The 19954-nt window shown below is 38.2% G+C and overlaps 1 protein-coding gene across 2 annotated transcripts in view; it reads right to left on the bottom strand.

Annotated features, from left to right (window-relative positions):
• Positions 1–19954, bottom strand: part of LOC136114494 (E3 ubiquitin-protein ligase UHRF2-like) — a 144679-nt gene that overhangs the window by 36318 nt on the left and 88407 nt on the right. For both annotated transcript variants that reach the window (XM_071801618.1, XM_071801619.1), the window contains 4 exons: positions 12043–12152; positions 6261–6447; positions 3079–3202; positions 2622–2729 (listed from right to left, as the gene is read on the bottom strand). In XM_071801618.1, coding sequence (XP_071657719.1) covers positions 2622–2729; positions 3079–3202; positions 6261–6447; positions 12043–12152 — 529 coding nt within the window. The remainder of the gene's footprint in view (positions 1–2621; positions 2730–3078; positions 3203–6260; positions 6448–12042; positions 12153–19954) is intronic.

Here is a 19954-nt window from a genome sequence, read left to right as displayed (position 1 = left end):
TCACTTAACTCTCAGTTGTTTGTCAACTTTTTCAGACTATTTCTGAACACGTTGAACAGCACAGACCTCACTACCACTCTGTTCTCTCCCATTCCATTAAATATAATTTCATTCATTCCTCTCTCCCTTCTTTCATTTTCATAACGTATCCATAATTTGACTTAAAATTTAGATTTTTACCCTTTGGATGGTGTATCCAGAAACAGTTCTAAGTCAATTTCCTTCTAGGAAAAAGAGAGTTGCAAGCCTTCAAACTGCATGACCATGCATAATATATAATATATCACATTTAAATATTTGTTACATGTAAAAGGAAGAAAACCATGAGATGGCATTCACAGCATTTTCCTTCTAAATTCTCATAAATCTGCTAAGAACTCATTTTCATACAAAAGAACAGTCAAATCAGAAAAAAACCTGTAACTTTTTATGTGGAAAAATGTTGGTCTTTTTAAAAAATGTAGTTAATATTTAACCATTATTAAATAGTTATGCACAAATTGTAACTCTTCTAATATCTATGCCCTACATTATAAGTCTCATCTGCTTAATTTTCTGAGAAAAACAAAACTCTTTACTTAATTCCTGTTTGCAATCAGTACTTGAAAGTTCCGGGATCTATTTGATCTGTTCCACCAATGGAATCCTTAAAGAGATGAAATCCTAACTTTTATTCCTGCTGATACTGGTTGATCCAGTAACAACAAAATTTGATTCAGAGATCTTGAGTTTGCAGAACTGATTTTCAAAACTTCCCCTATCTAAGAGAATATAATTTACCTGGAAACTAATTTCAAGATTAATGATTACAGAAATAATTCTTCAGAATAGAAATGTGTTCTGAAGTATTTGTTGTAGTTTGCTTCACGGAAAAATACTTCAAATATGGTAGGGATAAATTGAAATATCACAAAAAAAAGATAAGAATAGACATTATTTTCTCAAATGAATAGTTGTGTGTAAAATCAATGAACAATTGACACTAACACTGCAATTTTACATTAGAAAATTAATTTTCTTTGCTCTTCTCTAATATCCGTATTGATGGTAGTGCTCACATTAGCACCAAAGTCAGACAAGATTCAAGGAACTTGTTTAGTATGCAGTTGTTTCACTGTGAATTATATTAAGGGGAGAAACTGAAAACTGTTACTAAGGGGTAAAACGTCTGCTGTTGACTGTTTTAGCCTGTAGACTTGCATGTCATACCTAAGCCAAAATTATTCAGACACTCATTTTCCGTAAAAAAACAGAGTTTTTTTTATAAGCACTCTCCCTGGAGGCAATGGGTGGGATGAAGACTTCAAAAACACATTAGAAGAGGCTTTTGGTTCTTGCATGTCCCTCTCCCCAAAGGGAAGAAAAAGTCTCTGGTTATTCTTCTGACTATGGTGGGAATACTCCTGAAATATGTTCTTCTTCTCCACACTGTTCATTCCTGCTCCCTTTGTACTGACACAGTATTTGTATAACCACAAAGTGAAATGGATTGGGAAAATTACTCTCCCTCACAAAGGACTGTTTTTCTGCCAGATTACTTTCCAATATAGTTTATCATATGGCCTGAAAAACATTTATGACAGAAAACAAAAGGGACAATGCAAGAAATAGACATGGTTGGATGGACTATGCCTTTCAGTAGTCAATACTGACTTGTATTAGTTTAAAACATTCATCAGCCTAAAAGATGCTGATGTGAGTTGTACAGGGTGTTTAAGAAAGATGGATCCAACATGTTACAATTACACAAAAATTTACAAATGGTTTAATCAGTCGTCAAGTTTTAGTAATCTTTTTATAAATGGTCTATGTTCCCTCCACCTGCTGTACAGACTCTAAGAGTTTCATTCATGAGCGGTTTGTGGTTGCACAGATATAGTGATTTCAAATTGGGTCCAACTTTTTGAAACACCCTGTATATGACCTAAAAGGAACAGGTAATGAATTTATAGTGATACAATCGGAGGTGGCTCTTACCTTAGGGACAGTGGGTTCTACCCCCACCCGAACTTTAGAACCCTCAGTAAAATCTTATTTCTTTCCTGTGCTAATTATGGGTAGCATGCACACTAGTACCAAGCCTGGCATCACAACACATTGGAAGAGAAGTACGCACTGAAACAGGAACTGCATTGCACCTGCACAGGAGCCCTCAGTGGGGATCCCAACCAACTAATAAGCGCTAGAGACACCACCGGATACAGTCAAATATTTTCTGAATTCTGTAATCTATATCCATAAGTGGGATGGATTGGTTCATGTTCCATGTCAGTAGACTTCAGAAAATATTCAACTTCCTCTAATTATTTCAGTTGGGAGTTTAACATGCTGAATATAAGTCCATCCTAATTATAGAAGATTCTCCTTTAAAAATAGTAAGTACTATAAAAATAGTACTTTTGCACAACTGCACTTTCTACAATTACAATAATAATAGGTTGCATTTTCAAATCAGTATACTTCAAATTCCACTGTAGTTGGCAGTATTTTGAATATTAGAATTAAAATATACTCTCTGTATTTATTCTTAGTGAACATGACAATTATCAATCCAAAAATAATTTTTGTGCCCAAACTACCTATTATTTAGATTTATTTTAATTACAAATCTAAAAACATACCTGAACTCTGAATTTCCAGGTTGTCCCAACAGGGACACCAGGTATAGGACCATAGTGATTAGAAGGGACAATAGTGCATTCCTTAGTGCGACCAACGCAAGCCATGCCCTAAAAAACATATCAGAGAGAATGTATTTTATAAAAAAAAAAATATATAAAAGTTGATGCAGATACCAAGACATCCAACCATTATAGTAAACACTTCAAAATATATTAACATAAAACTTGTCAACAGCAGTTTTAATTGATTAATTCATTTGCATTTCTTATTTTACCTCTAGTCATCTTAATAATTCTTCCGATGTTTTAACTTTCAGTAGTCAATGTACAGGATTCAACATTGCTTTACAGTCTGTTCAGTCCTGTACTGAATTTCATGTAATGCATTTATTAACATAGTTAAAGATGAAACATGCACATGAATGGTGAGCTATTTTTAAATTAAAAAACACTCTACCTTGCCCCAGTCTCTCTGGCTTTCAGTACTGGCAGATGGCATCTTTGCTTTCTTTTTACTCTGTTTGAGTTTTTCTCCAGCTTTTACAACTTCATTAGAATCATTTTTGCATGAAGGACAATACCTAAAATAAAAGTTTCAGTAAATTCTTTATTACTCACTAATAATGGCAATACATTCATTCTAAGCAAAATAGCATCAATTTTGTTCATCCTGACTAAATATTTTGAAGCTAGCAAATATATGACAGTTTTTAAAATCTGAGGACTCAGGCTGAAAAAATAACAAGAACAAATACTGTCCACTTCTAAAACAAGACTTTTTTAAAAAAAGTAGGGTGGTAGAGGCGAAACATTTCACTCTGCTTTTCTCATGTCATGTACAAGAGGTCCCCATGTTTCCTGTATTCCCTCCTCATTTTGTCTTGTTTTTCTTGCTTTTTCAGATCAGGAGAGGAGAAATGAGATTAGAGTATGCTGCTAACTAATGCTCATGGTTAATTTCCACATCCTGCCCACTCATCTACTTTTACCACACCAAATCTCACTTCAGACAGCTGGAAGTGGAACAGCCCTAGGGTACCACAAAACATGCATACATATAATGCATCCATATAATACCCCACCATACCTAAGGCATCAGGAATGTGACTCGGTACTCAGTACATAGGAAGAGTATTAAATTCCATTTATATATATTTCTTTGCCTCATATGGCATTGGGACTCATTCAAGGCACCATAAAACCATTACAGTAGAAAAAGGATAGGAGATTGTAGGAAAGAGTAGATAAGGCAAAGGGAGGAAGGGAGCACACAGATATTTTTATTGCTTCTAACAGCACTTTATTCTCACTCCAGGAGTGCCAAGGCAAAGGTAACTGTCATTGCTTCTGGCTTCCATGAGCTGAGTTTGGTCCAAAATTCACTAGTGGAAGAAGTCTGATCTATAATTAGATTACTACTACTACTATATTTTATCTTTGATTATGAACTAGTTACGATAGGGCAACAAGTCACTATGTACAGATATTTCACAAGAATTGCCTTGTGTACACACTCTAAACCCTTTAAGAAGATGGGAGCTACCTCAAATAATGTTTTTATTTGCAACCTAGAATTCATACTGATACTTACTGCAGAACACAGTCACAATTCACAATTCAGTTTAACTCTTGAGGTCTTGGTACTCTTAAAGTAGTTTATTACACCAAAAACAAAAAATAATGCAAAAGTATTCTAAATTCCTAAAACCTGAAAAATATAGACTAAACCAATCATTTCATACCTGTTTAATCTAAAGGTAAAGAAGAAATTGTCCATAATTTTCCACTAGGCAAACTCCATCTGGACATTGACATTCAGGCTATGTTCTTTCCTGTTCAAACATGTTTTGATGATTGTTCTTTTTTTTAAAAAATAAACTTGGAGGATGTGTATTTTATGTTTTGTAACCTTGTTGTGATTAATATTGGAACATAAAATTACTTTTTGTTGCTGGAGTACTGGTATAGAGTGTTTTAGGAGTAAGGGGATCTGAAGAAGAATGGATGCACTGTCAGAGGACAGATCCTAAATAATATTTCCTTTAATATTCTGGATGACTGTAGTCAAAAAACTTCTCAGTTGTTTTAGCCAAAAGTCAAGCACAGTCACAAAAGATCAATGTTTAAGGACTGTAAGCAGCTCTGAAGCGCTATAGCAGATAATGCTTTCCAACATATGATTTGAAAGCACTAAGATCTTCAGCTCACTTCCATAAGCAATTAGTAGGAAGTGAATAAATGTTGGGGCAGATTAGTCTTCTTTGCACAAAAGTAGAAAACCTGGGAATAGCTGGGATTCACATGCTGTCCAACAAAGACTGCTGAATAAAGATTATATACATCTGTGTATACAATAATTTTACATATACAAGAAATGGGAAACACACAAACAATAATGGATATATTTAGTCCAAACAACTGATACGTATTTGCAATATGTATTGAAATGATTTTCTAGATATTGTTCAAATTCAGCAGTTTCTCCAGACAGAGAAAATATGAGTAAAATTCTTTTCAGTTCAGGGTATTCAAAAGGAAATGTCTATTTCCTTTTAAATCAGCAGAAGCATCTCAGTGTGCATATATACACAATGAAAAAACCCTCACTAAATGTCATAATTGAAGTTGTACATAGGTATAAATATACCTGGAGTCTGGGGAAACTGAAATATATTAGCCCAGGAAAAAAGGTAGAGCATTAGACACTGAACTATAAACAAATTTACTCAATATGAGGCAGCTGATGTAATATAGTACACTAATAATTTACTTCCATATAATGTTAAAACTTCTAAATTACTTAAAACATTTGAAGTGTGCAGTTCCACTAAAATCTATCACAAAGTGCAATTCAAAGTTTTTCTTTAAAACATGTACATAGACATGTATCTATGTATTCATAATGGAAAACTTAATTATAAAATTCTATTTATAAGTCACTTATAAAAGATTAGCATTTAATATATTTTACAAGTAGGGTTATAAGTACAAACGGTATGAGTTGCACATAACTATTATGGGTGAGATGTGGCATGGAACTCAAGATTATAAGCTTCAATGGGCTGATGCTGGCTCCATGCAGAATCAGCTCAGAATGGAATTAGCTGAGTCCACCAAATCCTACTAGTTTGGTTTTTTTGCTAGTGGTGCTGGAGTTACTGGAAATGGGGAGGATTAAGGTAGTAGTTTTCTCAGAGCAGAAAAAAATGAATGAGGCAGTTAAAGGATAAGGGAAGGGCAAGAAGACAGCAACAAGGGCTGAGATTGAGAGGAAAGAAAAGGATTAAAGGAGAAGCAACAATGAAGCCTGAATAAAACAAATAAAAGGTTGGGGAAGCACCACTGTAGGTGGTGCTAATTAAGTGTAATAACATCAGTTAATATCACAGAGATCATAAACTGAACAAGCTAATTTCTGAAATACTGTAATGATCAATAATGCTCAATACCAATAATTTATGAATTATTTTTATAAATAGAATCTTAACATAAAATGTAAATATGTTTACATACGGTGCAAGGATGAAAAACATACCAGAAATATAAAAGCTCTTCAGTAATTCCTCTAGTTGCAAATAACAAAGAGGTACCTTGTGTAGAATGGGAATATACATACATAAATCATCCTTGTATATTTACCAATCCTCATCTTCTGGTATCTTGCTTAAGGGAGGGTTCAGGCAGTATATATGATAAGCCATATTACATTCATCACAAAGGAGTTGCATGTGAGCATCCTGTTTTCCACCACACAAGTAACAGGAGCAAAAGCGACATTCCTTATCTGGGTCAGCCTTGCAGTGCTTGCATTCAGGGCCACTCTTTCCTATCAAAAAAGATAAAAAGCCACAGGTCTTAGAAAACTGATTTAAGATTTATAAATACAATATAATGGCAGAAGAATATATAGGTGTGCCCACATTAACATGCCATGGATGTAGTAGGTTTGCTATTACAATGAAGTATGGGTTTAAAAAGATCAGTCCAACAGGAACAATTATCGTGGTTTATCCCCAGCTAGCAATCAGACCACAATAGCCACTCACTCACTCCCCCCCACCCACGTATGGGAGAGAATCAAAAGGGAAGGGAGAAACTTGTGGGTTGAGAAAAAAAACCAGTTTAATAAGGGAACAAAATAATAATAATATGCTACTAAAATAATAATTTTATATATATAATAAAAATATACTAAGTGCAATCCCTCAGGAAACTCTAGTCGTGCTGAATAGCCAGTCCTGGAGAGGAAAGCACCTTGATCCTGAACAGCTGATCACAGTGAGAGAGCAAAAAGGCAAAAGGCCAACTGCAAAACCACAGAATGGCAAAAGGATGAACTAACACTGAACTCCAAACAGAACTGGACCAGACCAGAACTAACTAGCTGGAAAAGCCAACTCCATTTATATACTAAGCATGACACTAATGGTATGGAATATTTCATTGATCAATCTGGATGCCAGTCTAAGTGCTGTCCTGCCTGTGGCCTCCTCCTACAAATATGCACCTGGAGCCAAAGTCATCCTTGGTTTCCCTGACAATAGCCAAGATATCAATGAGTTCTTACATTCCCTTCACACCAAATCCCAAACACTGGAAAACTACTGAGAGAAATAAATTAGGTCTTCTCAGGCAAAACATGGGAAACTCAGGGATTTATCACGGGACTCTCATACTAAATCCAAAACAAAAGACCATGCTAGCTGCTAAGAAAAGGTTTTAACTGCATGGAAAATTAACTCAATTACAGTGAAATCATCACAACAGTATATACCTATATAACACTTATGACTAAGTAGCTACTCTCAGTATTAACTTGTGTTCTTCAGACTAACATTTATGAAAGGTCATTGTCATTTTCCAAGTTAGGTTGCAACCTAGCCTGTTGCTCTGCTACCCTGGCCATCAGGGGATGGGGGAGTGGGGAATGTAAAAAAAAGAAAGAAAATAGATCTACATGCTCAAACAGTGGCAACATAATTCACTGGTAGTTTGACTGCACTGAGTTCATTATAATAACTGACTAATTTTATGAAGAGTTAGTGCTTATTAATATGAATAAATAAACTCATTTTGATAAACTAGACCAGGGATGTCAAACTCATTTTCACTGGGGGCCACATCAGCCTCACGGTTGCCTTCAAAGGACCAAATGTAATTTTAGGACTGTATAAATGTAACTACTACACTTGATCACAGCTCAAAGAACAAGGAAAACAATTTTGGAGTGAACATTTCTCACAGAATCACAGAATCACAGAATGTTAAGGATTGGAAGGGACCTCGAAAGATCATCTAGTCCAATCCCCCTGCTGGAGCAGAAACACCTAGATGAGGCTACACAGGAAGGCGTCCGGGCAGGTTTTGAATGTCTCCAGAGCAGGATACTCCACAACCTCCCTGGGCAGCCTGTTCCAGTGCTCTGTTACCATTAATGAGAAGTTCCTTCTCAAGTTTAAGTGGAACCTCTTGTGTTCCAGTTTGAACCCATTACCCCTTGTCCTATCCTTGGTTGTCACCGTGAAGAGCCTGGCTCCATCCTCGTGACACTCACCATTTACATATTTGTAAACATTAATGAGGTCAACCCTCAGTCTCCTCCAAGCTAAAGAGACCCAGCTCCCTCAGCCTTTCCTCATAAGGGAGATGCCCCATTCCCTTAATCATCTTCGTTGCCCTGCACTGGACCCTCTCCAGCAGTTCCCTGTCCTTCTTGAACTGAGGGGTCCAGAACTGGACACAATATTCCAGATGGGGTCTCACCAGGGCAGAGTAGAGAGGAAGGAGAACCTCTCTCGACCTACTAACCACCCCCCTTGTAATACACCCCAGGATGCCATTGGCCTTCCTGACCACAAGGGCACAGTGCTGGCTCCTGGTCATCTTGCTGTCCACCAGGACCCCCAGGTCCCTTTCCCCTACACTGCTCTCTAATAGGTCATTCCCCAACTTATATTGGAACCTGAGGTTGTTCCTACCCAGATGCAAGACTCTACACTTGCCCTTGTTATATTTCATTAAATTTTTCCCCACCCAACTCTCCAGCCTGTCCAGGTCTCACTGGATGGCAGCACAGCCTTCTGGCGTATCAGCCACTCCTCCCAGCTTGGTGTCATCAGCAAACTTGCTGATAGTACACTCTGTTCCCTCGTCCAAATCGATGATGAATATATTGAATAATACAGGCCCCAGTACTGACCCCTGAGGCTCTCCACTAGATACAGGCCTCCAACTAGACTCCGCCCCATTGACCACCATTGACTCTCTGGTTTCTTCCCTTCAGCCAGTTCGCAGTCCACCTCACTACCCGATCATCTGTGTGAAAACCATGAAGAAAGACTATGGCAGTGAATCTGACAAACTAAACTATGATGATAAGATACAGGATATAATTATAACAACAACTAAGTAATGTGATGACTAGAGCACTTCCAGACAGCTGAAGGAACATTTTTCTTACTTCAGTGAATAAATGGACCTTGAATCAGAGGACAAGGAAGAACTGGAATGATTGTTTGATAGTTTGAGTTGGAAGAAGAAAGCTAGAGCAGTGGTGTCCAAATTTTTTTGTTTGCGCACCCCATCAGTAAAAAACTTTTGAGCATGCACCCTCAATATATGCAAATCTATTTATAAATTACATACATGGTACATTTATTTATAAATTAAATAAATGTACTGCTCTACTAATATATTATGTACATTATAAAACATACACAAACCCATAAATTAAAAAAAGACAAGATGAAGATGAAATAAACACTAATTTAAATTTATTTTATTTTATTTTATTTTATTTTATTCTATTCTATTTTATTTTATTTTATTATTCTATTCTATTTTTTAACAGGACAAAATATATTTTTTTCCTGCACCCTAATGGATTGCCTTGCACACTCCCTGGGGTGCATGCACCCCACTTTGGCATCCACTGAGCTAGAGAACCAAGACATCTTTGACAATAATGGACAAATGAGTAGTATGAGTCAAAGTTTAAATTAGTTTCTCTTTTCCCCATATCATATTTTCTTCAACCATCCTATGCAGTTTGAACTTGATCTTCTGGTTCTCTGGAACTACTGCAATATTTAATTATATCATTCACTTGGATAAACACAACTACTTTATGATGCTCTCAAGTAGCTCTAGACTGTCAGAAATGCTATAAATTAAGAACAGCTTTTTCTTACTTTTAAAAGGAGAAGTGATATATATTGAGGCCTACCAGATAATATTTGGCTCCTGTTACTACTATTACTTTAGGACAAAGGTAAAAGGATACAATAAAAAAGTTTAAGATAGATGAGAAAAATGAAATATATAGCCATTTTTATTACTGATAGCAATCAGTTTGCAAGAATTTCCTCATGTCCTCTAACAGAGGAACTGCAAAGCAAACTCAGTGAGAGGAAGGGGAAGGACTGGGCCAGAAAACATCATTTTCCCATTTCTGTTTTAAACTGGTTTATTAACTCAAATTGCACTGATTTTATTTGCACTGTTGTTTGGATAGAGATGAGCTTATTCACCCCTACCACCACTGTAAAATGTAGTTACATAGGTTCTTCCATATTCCCTTCTTTTGTAGGAAAAAAACTTATCTAATGTTTGTAGTAAAAATTTAGATTTTGATGGAAGTTAAAGTAACATGTTAATGACCAGTTCTGTTTTGTATAAAAGCATCTAAAAATTGTTCTAGAGCTCTCAGTTTCAGCACATTCTCTGACCCTGCTCCATAAACCCATGGAGCATTTCAGGCCAATTCATTCTCTTTGAATTCTAGCTACTGTTATTAAAATACCAGTCTACTGTTTTTCTTAGCATACAAATAAACTAAGTGAGCTGTATGTATTTAGATGGCTATTTTTTAAATGTAGAGTAGGACCAGGGGGGTAAATACAGAGGAGCAATAAAGAAATCAGTTGAGTGATAAGCAATAAGAAAACTGTAGTGCATTGTGCTTCACAGAACAAATTCAGGACAGCTTAAAAAAAAATCAGAAAAACAGCAGAAGAAAATTAAGTAAACAGTGTGGTGAGGAAGTTGAACTTTTGGGGGAAAAAAGTAGATGAAGACAAAGGAATACAGTTACATAGTCAGTAGTAAATTGACAATTAAATCTTTGAGGTTAAAATGTAAGTTAAAGTTGTTGTGTTACACTTAATTATGATGGTTTGTAAAAAAAATCTTGAAAGAAATGAAAAGAGGATCAAGAGTTGCATAAAAAACTGTATGGGTGCAGATTTATACAAAGATAGCAATTATGTGAGAGGTTTGAGAACAGGTTACAAATAAGGAGACAAAGAAATAAGACATGACAGTAACTGAAAATGAGTAGAAACTGAAAATTTATTTTACAAACCCAAATACCTGAAATCAGGTACTTCCCATTGAAGTATATTCTTTACACAAGTTTATCAATTTCAGGAAGTTTATCTTGTACTTTTACCATTAATTGAGATGAATAACTGGGGTAACTCGGGTGACTCAGAATTATACCTGGATGAATCATAAGAAACATCAGGGCTCAGAAAATTTTGCTTTCTGCATACTGTCAAAGTTGATCGGCCATTGGACATTTCTTTAATAGTACACTGCAAATAAAATCTTGTGTATTAATGACACCTATAGACAATGACACAAATATTACCCTTAGTTAATAAATGAAAACTGAACCGCAATAAATTTTCTTCTTTTAAAATTCTGTAATATCTGTCAGTAATGCCACAGATCAACCTCTCAGTGATCCCATTTAAAAAAATCTGTTTTATAATTCCTGTTTTTTAACTTTCACATATTTTTAAACTTACGATACAACTTTAAGCTGCTTTTTAGAGAATTGCCCTTTGCGGGGGGACATGGTGTATTTAGTGTTCAGACAGACATAAGTGGTCAAGTAATAATCTAAAATCAAATATATCTGGGTTTTTTTCATAGTGCCAGCAAGTTTGACACTTTCTCGTTCTACACAGATAATGATTATTCATCCTTATATAATGCCAGGGTTAAAGATAGCAGTATTGACTCTTTCAGTCTTTTGCATCTGTTAAGAACTCAAATGAGATGTCAGTTATGACAGTAAGTTTTGTGATTTGGATACCTTCCTAGGAACTTATCTCAGACTATGAACTCACCCCATACAGATCATCTAAAATATCAGCTATTTACCTGCTTATGAGATTATATTTATAGCACTAATGTGTTGATATATTGCACCAAAAATTTACCCTCAATATGCCATGCAATAAAGTTATAGTGTAGTAAAAACTTTTCAGACCAAAAAATCTGTGTAATAACAATTCTTTTATTACGCACAAAAGAAACCTCAATTAAATTAGTTCTGTGCTCTGATCCCTTATTTTTTTTAATGTTATTCAAATATTTAACTAACAGTCTTAATCATACAATAAGAAAAGCATACTTTTGAAATCTCCATCTCCAAATGTCAGTGGATAAGCTCCTGGCTTTTCAATCTTGTACATTTCCTCTATAAAAAGGATTCTACAGTCATTTATTGCATCTTCTGGGCCTCTGAAAAATAAAATAAATAAATAAAAAATAATGAAGTACATTGAACTCTGTTTCTCAGCCTTAGCCTCTATAATTGGCAAAGCCTAAACAAAGTAATATATTTAACTGGCATCTGTTTTATCAATGATAAAATATATTTTATTGGTTTCACAAACAAAATTCAATGCAGTGCTCTAACATGTAGAAAAATCAAAACACAGTGTACAGTCTAGTTAGTGTCACAGATGAAGAACATCTCAACACAATGTTTCATTGTTCAGCTTCATTCTTCTAAGACTACTTCTAATATAATACACACCACAACAGCGATCTTATCTTAAACCAACACACAGTTATGCCTCATTCGCAGTTATTTAGATAACAGGAAACTTTGAATTGAAAGAATAGTGAAAGCATATATGTATACATGGATATTTGTGCGTGTGTGCGTGCGTTTGTGTGTGCATAATGCAAAATACAGAAATAGAAATATATCTTAAACCTTAGGTATATCTATATGGAAAAGTCAAAATAGACACAAATTCAACATGAAGGGATTGAGAACAGCCTTGTGGAGAAGGGCTTGGGGGTACTGGTGGATGAAAGATTGGACATGAGCCAGCAATGTGAGCTTGCAGCCCAGAAGGCCAATTGTATCCTGGGCTGCATCAAAAGGAGCATGACCAGCAGGTTGAGGGAGGTGATTCTGCCCCTCCACTCTCATGAGGCCCCACCTGGAGTATTGCAACCAGCTCTGGAGCCCTCAGTACAGGAAAGACATGGACCTGTTGGAGAGGGTCCAGAAGAGGGCCACAAACATGATCAGAGGGAGGGAATACCTCTCCTATGAGGAAAGTCTGAGAGTTGGGGTTGTTCAGCCTGGAGAAGAGAAGACTCTGGGGAAACCTTATTGCAGCCTTTCAGTACTTAAAAGGGGCCTATAAGAAGGATGGGACCAGACTTTTTAGCAGGGCCTGTTACGACAGGGCAAGGGGTAATGGTTTTAAACTAAAGGAGGGGAGATTCAGGCTAGACATGAGGAAGACGTTTTTTACAGTGAGAGTGGTAAAATACTGGAACAGTTTGCCCGGAGAGGTGGTAGATGCCCCATCCCTGGAAACATTCAAGGCCAGGCTGAACGGGGCTCTGAGCAACCTGATCTAGCTGAAGATGTCCCTGCTCATTGCAGGGGGATTGGACTAGATAACCTTTAAAGGTCCATTCCAACCCAAACTATTCTATGGTTCTATAAATTGCTGGCTATTAGTAAGCACTATTTAAATTCTGAAGCATACTGTATTAAACTAGTAAAATTTTGTTGAGAAATAAACTGTATTGACAATTTCAGCATAAATCGGGTATTGCAGCTACAAATGAGACTTTCCCTAGTAGCTAGTGAAATGGAAAGTTTGGCTGGAGGAGAGAAGGGAAAGAAGAAAGAGGGGAAGAGAAAAAGGTGTCTTTAGTAACAGGTTAGACAAACGTCTTTCAGAAATAACAACAGGTACAGTTTATCTTAAAGAATGGTCTAAGAGGAACTCATTCAGTCCCTTCCAACCTTGCTGTTTATGACTACTTAGATGCTGAATTTAGCTACTGTATCGCGACTAGGGCCTTGGGTCAGGATAATCACTGTGGTGAGTGGCTCTAAATCACATCAATCAAGGATTCCCTTTGAGAAGCTTTGTTACCTATAGGGAAATAAGCTACATGTGTGTGCAAGAAGTCTATAGACAGGTTTTTTTGACAAGTGAACTTTAATAGAGCTGGTCAAGAAGTGTTTCAGCAAATTGCTACACCACATACCACTATGTTATGAGAGCTATTTTGAGAAATTAACCAGAAGTAGCATTCTGGATCTCAACAAAAACATGTCTTCAAAGCTCAAGCAGCAAGTACCAAAGGTGTTAGATGAAAAAAAGATATTATCTTGGATATGGAATTATACCACATGAATATATATAAACATCAGTAAGAGAATCTATAGAAACTGAAATTCCAGGTCTAAATAAAAAAAAAAAATATAGCATTAAGAATGCATTACGGTGCACCCAAACAACAGGATAATAGCAACTATGAGATGCTGAAGGCCATCAGATATACTAAGAAGAAAGGAAACAACAGTACTAGATCAGGTACTAGACCCAATGTCAAGATAAATTTTTAGACATTGCCAATGTCCTGAGTGACTTGGTCCACTGTGCAAGACCTAGTTCATCGCATTATTCCATTGCTCTGTAATGATGTACTTAAATTCAGTATCTTTGCAAGAGCGAGAAAAACCAAGTTACAATCAATTTCAAAAAGGAACATTAAATAGAAGTACAAAAGGTTCCTCAAAAAATAGTTAAGAGTAAAATCTGTACAGGCGGTGTGAAGACTACTTAAAGAACATGCTGGACACTGAGAACAAATGTACACTACCGATCAAAAATATCAAAAGTGAGTAAAAGGAATCCAAGCAAGGCTAAACAGCAGGGAAATGGAAAAGACAAGGAGCAAGAAATCATCCTACAAAAAGCAGAAGTTGTGTCTAAATGACATAAGACATAAGACAACTCATGGTATTGAGAGAAGCCCTTGCTAAATTCAAACCTTCAACAACCTTGATATTTTAACTGAATGAAGAAAAAGTTCATCAGCCTTGAAGTCTAGCAAACAAAAAAGCATTTGAACTTTTTTGGTATTGTGACTCTCATTGTCAACCAGCTACCAAAGTCTGGATGAAATATGAGAGGATTGTCTCACAGTGACCCTCCATCAACAGGCACATATATGCTTCTTGAAAGTTCAGAGAGCAAGATAATAGTACCCTAATTATGAATAATTGCTTTTGCTGTGAAAGAAATACTTCCCAAAGAACAGAAGAATAGATGAATTTCAGAGATATTGTAAACTGAGTTCACCAGTTCTCTGGGGTATCAGAGAAACAGGAATGTCCACTCTGAACTGAAAATAATGAAGTATGATCAGAGTCATGAGACTCCTACAGTCTTGGGCAGACTTGATCTGTGCTTTGCTGATATTTTTATTTAAGCTGCATTAAGTCTGGTTTGTATAGGCTTTAGAAACACTACAATGGCAACCTTTAATTGCAGTGCAGATACAGAACAAATGAGAATTATTAATATTAGGCTGGTGCAAAAGTCATTGTGGTTTTGGACCGTGAATTTTAAATCATTATAACTAGATTCAAACGCATCTTTATTAATCAAAATAGGAATCATTACAATCAACACATTTTTGCTGACGAGAAATAAGTTTGTTTATTTCTGTAGCATAAAAATCTGTGCTTTGGGATTCGACAAACTCTTGAAAAGCATTTCCTGCATCCTGCTGGTTGTGGAAGCGTTTTCCCTGAAAAACATTGTCAAGATACTTGAAGAAGCGGTAGTCAGTTGGCAAGAGGTCAGGTGAATATGGCGAATGAGGCAAAACTTTGTAGCCCAATTCGTTCAATTTTTGAAGCGTCGGTTGTGTGACGTGTGGTCGGGTGTTGTCATGGGGAAGAATTTGGTCCTTTCTGTTGTCCGATGCCGGCTGCAGGCATTGCAGTTTTCGGTTCATTTCATCGATTTGCTGAGCATACTTCTCAGATGTAATGGTTTTGCTGGGATTCAGAAAGCTGTAGCAGATCAGACCAGCAGCAGACCACCAAAAAGTGACCATGACCATTTTTTGGTGCAAGTTTGGCTTTGGGAAGTGCTTTGGAGGTTCTTCTCAGTCCAAGCACTGAGCTGGTCATCGCTGGTTGTCGTATAAAATCCACTTTTTGGTGCACATCACAATGCAAACGAGAAATGGTTCATTGTTGTTGCATAGAATAAGAGAAGAAAACACTCCAAAACAATGGATTTTTTTGATTTTTGGTCAGCTCATGAGGCACCCACTTATCGAGCTTTATCACCTTTCCAATTTGCTTCAAATGCCAAATGACTGTAGAATGGCTGGTGCAAAACGAATTGCAATTTTCTTACTCAACTTCAAAATGGGTTGTAAAGCAGCGGAGACAACTCGCAACATCAACTACACATTTGCCCCAGGAACTGCTAACAAATGTACGGTGCAGTGGTGGTTCAAGAAGTTGCCCAAAGGAGACGAGAGCCTTAAAGAAGTTGACCATGACCAATTGAGAGCAATCATCAAATCTGATCCTCTTACAACTACACGAGAAGTTGGTGAAGAATTCAAGGTCGACCATTCTATGGTCATTCGGCATTTGAAGCAAATTGGAAAATCAAGTATTTCCCATTGAAGCATATTCTTTACACAAGTTTATCAATTTCAGGAAGTTTATCTTGTACTTTTACCATTAATTGAGATGAATAACTGGGGTAACTCGGGTGACTCAGAATTATACCTGTATGAATCACAAGAAACATCAGGGCTCAGAAAATTTTGCTTTCTGCATACTGTCATAGTTGATTGGCCACATATATAAGCTATTAACATATCATTGAAGTCTGAATGCTTAGTCAGGCAGAATACTCACTGAAATAAATAAGATTCTACTTAGAAAATGGACTTCATTTCGTCAAATAAATTCACCGTCCTGGAATACAATCTTTCTCTATTGTAACTTTTTCAAATTTCTTCCAGAGGGTAGTGAAATAAGAATACTATGGGGAGTCGTACTTACCATCTTCAAAATTTAAAGGTAACTATCAGGTTACTTAGGTTTAAGAGACCTCTTGAGGCTCCTTCCGATCTGAATTATCCTATTGTTGTCCCAAAAGCAGGATTCTTTACCTGGCATGCAATGAGCCAAACTTACACAAAGAGACGAGATATTGTTTATTACAGAGTTGCACAAGTCTGGATGCTGGAACAAAGCCAACATGCCAGAAAACAAAAGACACAGACATTATACAGAAAATCTTATCACTGCATTCACACCCTCAGGGCAGTCCTAAAGAGCCAATTGGTTACACATTTGCGTATTGGTTACATAATCATTTTACCACTATGCATGCTCCCTGAGGAGGAGTCTCAGGCTGGGCCTGGTCTTCCCTCCTGGGGGTGTGATTTTTAGTATTATAATAAGCAAAGTTCAGCTAAAGGATATTTTATCCAACAGTCTCGAGATATATGTTAAACAAGAGTCAACTAATTGTGCAGGCTCCAGAATGTCTAAGCTGCAAGGACAAGAACTCCTGATAAGGAGTTCTCTTTGTTAAAAGAGCAAACTGACCAGAAACTGGTCCACAGATTCACATATCCTTGGGTTAGTAATTGCTGACAGGATTCATTCTTTCAAGTGATAATGACTACACTACGATCTTGAGATGTCTGTATTGCTTTTTCTTTAAAAAAAACCCTTCTCCCTTGCTAAGTTTGTGGTTAATAATTCAAACTTCCTATTCAATGTCTTGTTTTATATTTGAGGATGGTTTTTCTTAAATGACAATTGTCTCCAAAATGAATTCATATGCCTCCTCCACATTTTGAATCTCAGGAATCCAGCATGGGGAATAAGCAGGAGGAGTTAGAATCCTATGTTCGGCCGGGAGATTATGATCTGGTGGCAATTACAGAAACATGGTGGGACAGTTCACATGACTGGAATGTGGTCATGGATGGCTACGCCCTTTTCAGGAAAGACAGGCCAGCCAGACGTGGTGGTGGAGTTGCTCTCTACGTGAGAGAGCAACTACAATGTACTAAATTCTGCCCAGGAGCAGATGAGGAACGAGTTGAGAGTGTATGGGTCAGGATCAAGGGGCAGGCTGGCAGGGGTGATACTGTTGTAGGTGTCTATTATAGGCCACCAGATCAGACTGAGGAAGTTGATGAGGCCTTCTATGCGCAGCTGAGAGTGGCCTCACAGTCACAGGCCCTGGTTGTCCTGGGGGATTTTAACTTCCCTGATGTTTGCTGGAAGGACCATTCAGCCAGCCAGCCACAGTCCAGGAGGTTCCTCCAGTGCATTGATGATAACTTCCTCATGCAGATGGCGGAGGAGCCGACTAGGAGAGGTGCACTGCTGGATCTCATCCTCACTAACAAAGAGGGTCTGGTCGAAGCAGTAAAGGTTGAGGGCTGCCTGGGTTGCAGTGACCACGAGATGGTGGAGTTCAGCATCTTGTGTGGCAGGAACAGAATAGCAAGTAGAATTGCAACCCTGGACTTTGGCAGGGCTAACTTCGGCCTTTTCAAGCAATTGCTAGGGGAAATCCCATGGGCAAGACTGCTTGAAGGAAAAGGGGCTCAAGAGAGCTGGATTGCATTCAGAGACTGCTTCTTCCATGCTCAGGATCAGAGCATCCCCACACGTAGGAAGTCGAGGAAGGGAGCCAGGAGGCCTGTGTGGTTGAATAGGGATCTGTTGGGTATGCTCAAGCAGAAGAGGAGAGTTTACAGGTCATGGAAGCAGGGGCTGGCCACTTGGGAGGAATATAAGGCTGCTGTTAGAGGATGTAGGAAGGCAGCTAGGATAGCCAAGGGCTCATTAGAATTACAGCTGGCGAGAGGGGTCAAGGACAGCAAAAAGAACTTTTTCAAATACATAGCAGATAAAAATAATACCAGAGGCAATGTAGGCCCACTGATGAATGGGGTGGGTGCCCTGGTGGCAGAAGATACAGAGAAGGCAGAATTACTGAATGCCTTCTTTGTCTCTGTCTACTCTGCTGGAGGCTGTCCTGGGGAGCCCCGTACCCCTGAGACCCCGGATGAAGCCAGGTCAATGGAGGAGTTTACTTTAGTCCATGAGGACTGGGTTAGGGAGCAATTAAATAGTCTGGACATCCATAAATCCATGGATCCAGATGGGATGCATCCGTGGGTGCTGAGGGAGCTGGCTGAAGTCATTGCTAGACCGCTCTCCATCATTTTTGCCAAGCCCTGGGAAACGGGAGAGGTGCCCGAGGATTGGAGGAAAGCAAATGTCGCTCCAGTCTTCAAAGAGGGCAAGAAGGAGGACCCGGGTAATTATAGACCGGTCAGCCTCACCTCTGTCCCTGGGAAAGTAATGGAACAGCTTATCCTTGGTGTCATCTCAAGGCATATCAGGGATAAGAGGGTCATTAGGGGCAGTCAGCATGGCTTTATCAAGGGTAAGTCATGCTTGACCAACCTCATAGCCTTTTATGAGAATGTAACAAGGTGGATGGATGATGGCAGGGCGGTGGATGTGGTCTACCTTGACTTCAGTAAAGCCTTTGACACAGTCTCTCACAGCATCCTCACAGCTAAGTTGAGGAGGTGTGATCTAGACAATAGAGTAGTGAGGTGGGTTGCAAACTGGCTTAAGGAGAGAAGCCAGAGAGTGGTGGTCAATGGTGCGGAATGTAGTTGGAGGCCAGTATCTAGTGGAGTGCCTCAGGGGTCAGTACTGGGCCAATATTATTCAATATATTCATCAACGATTTGGACGAGGGAATTGAGTGTACTATCAGCAAGTTTGCTGATGACACAAAGCTGGGAGGAGTGGCTGACATGCCAGAAGGCTGTGCTGCCATCCAGCGGGACCTGGACAGGCTGGAGAGTTGGGCGGGGAATAACCTGATGAAATTTAACAAGGGAAAGTGTAGAGTCCTGCATCTGGGCAGGAACAACCCCAGGTTCCAGTATAGGTTGGGAAATTACGTATTAGAGAGCAGTGTAGGGGAAAGGGACCTGGGGGTCCTGGTGGACAACAGGATGACCATGAGCTAACACTGTGCCCTTGTGGCCAGGAAGGCTAATGGCATCCTGGGGTGTATTACAAGGGGGGTGGTTAGTAGATCGAGAGAGGTCCTCCTTCCCCTCTACTCCGCCCTGGTGAGACCCCATCTGGAATATTGTGTCCAGTTCTGGGCCCCTCAGTTCAAGAAGGACAGGGA

Source organism: Patagioenas fasciata, chromosome W (assembly GCF_037038585.1).
Source record: "Patagioenas fasciata isolate bPatFas1 chromosome W, bPatFas1.hap1, whole genome shotgun sequence".
NCBI lineage: Eukaryota > Metazoa > Chordata > Aves > Columbiformes > Columbidae > Patagioenas > Patagioenas fasciata.
The sequence above is the reverse complement of the archived record's forward strand: the minus strand, read 5'-3'. Positions and strand labels throughout refer to the sequence as shown.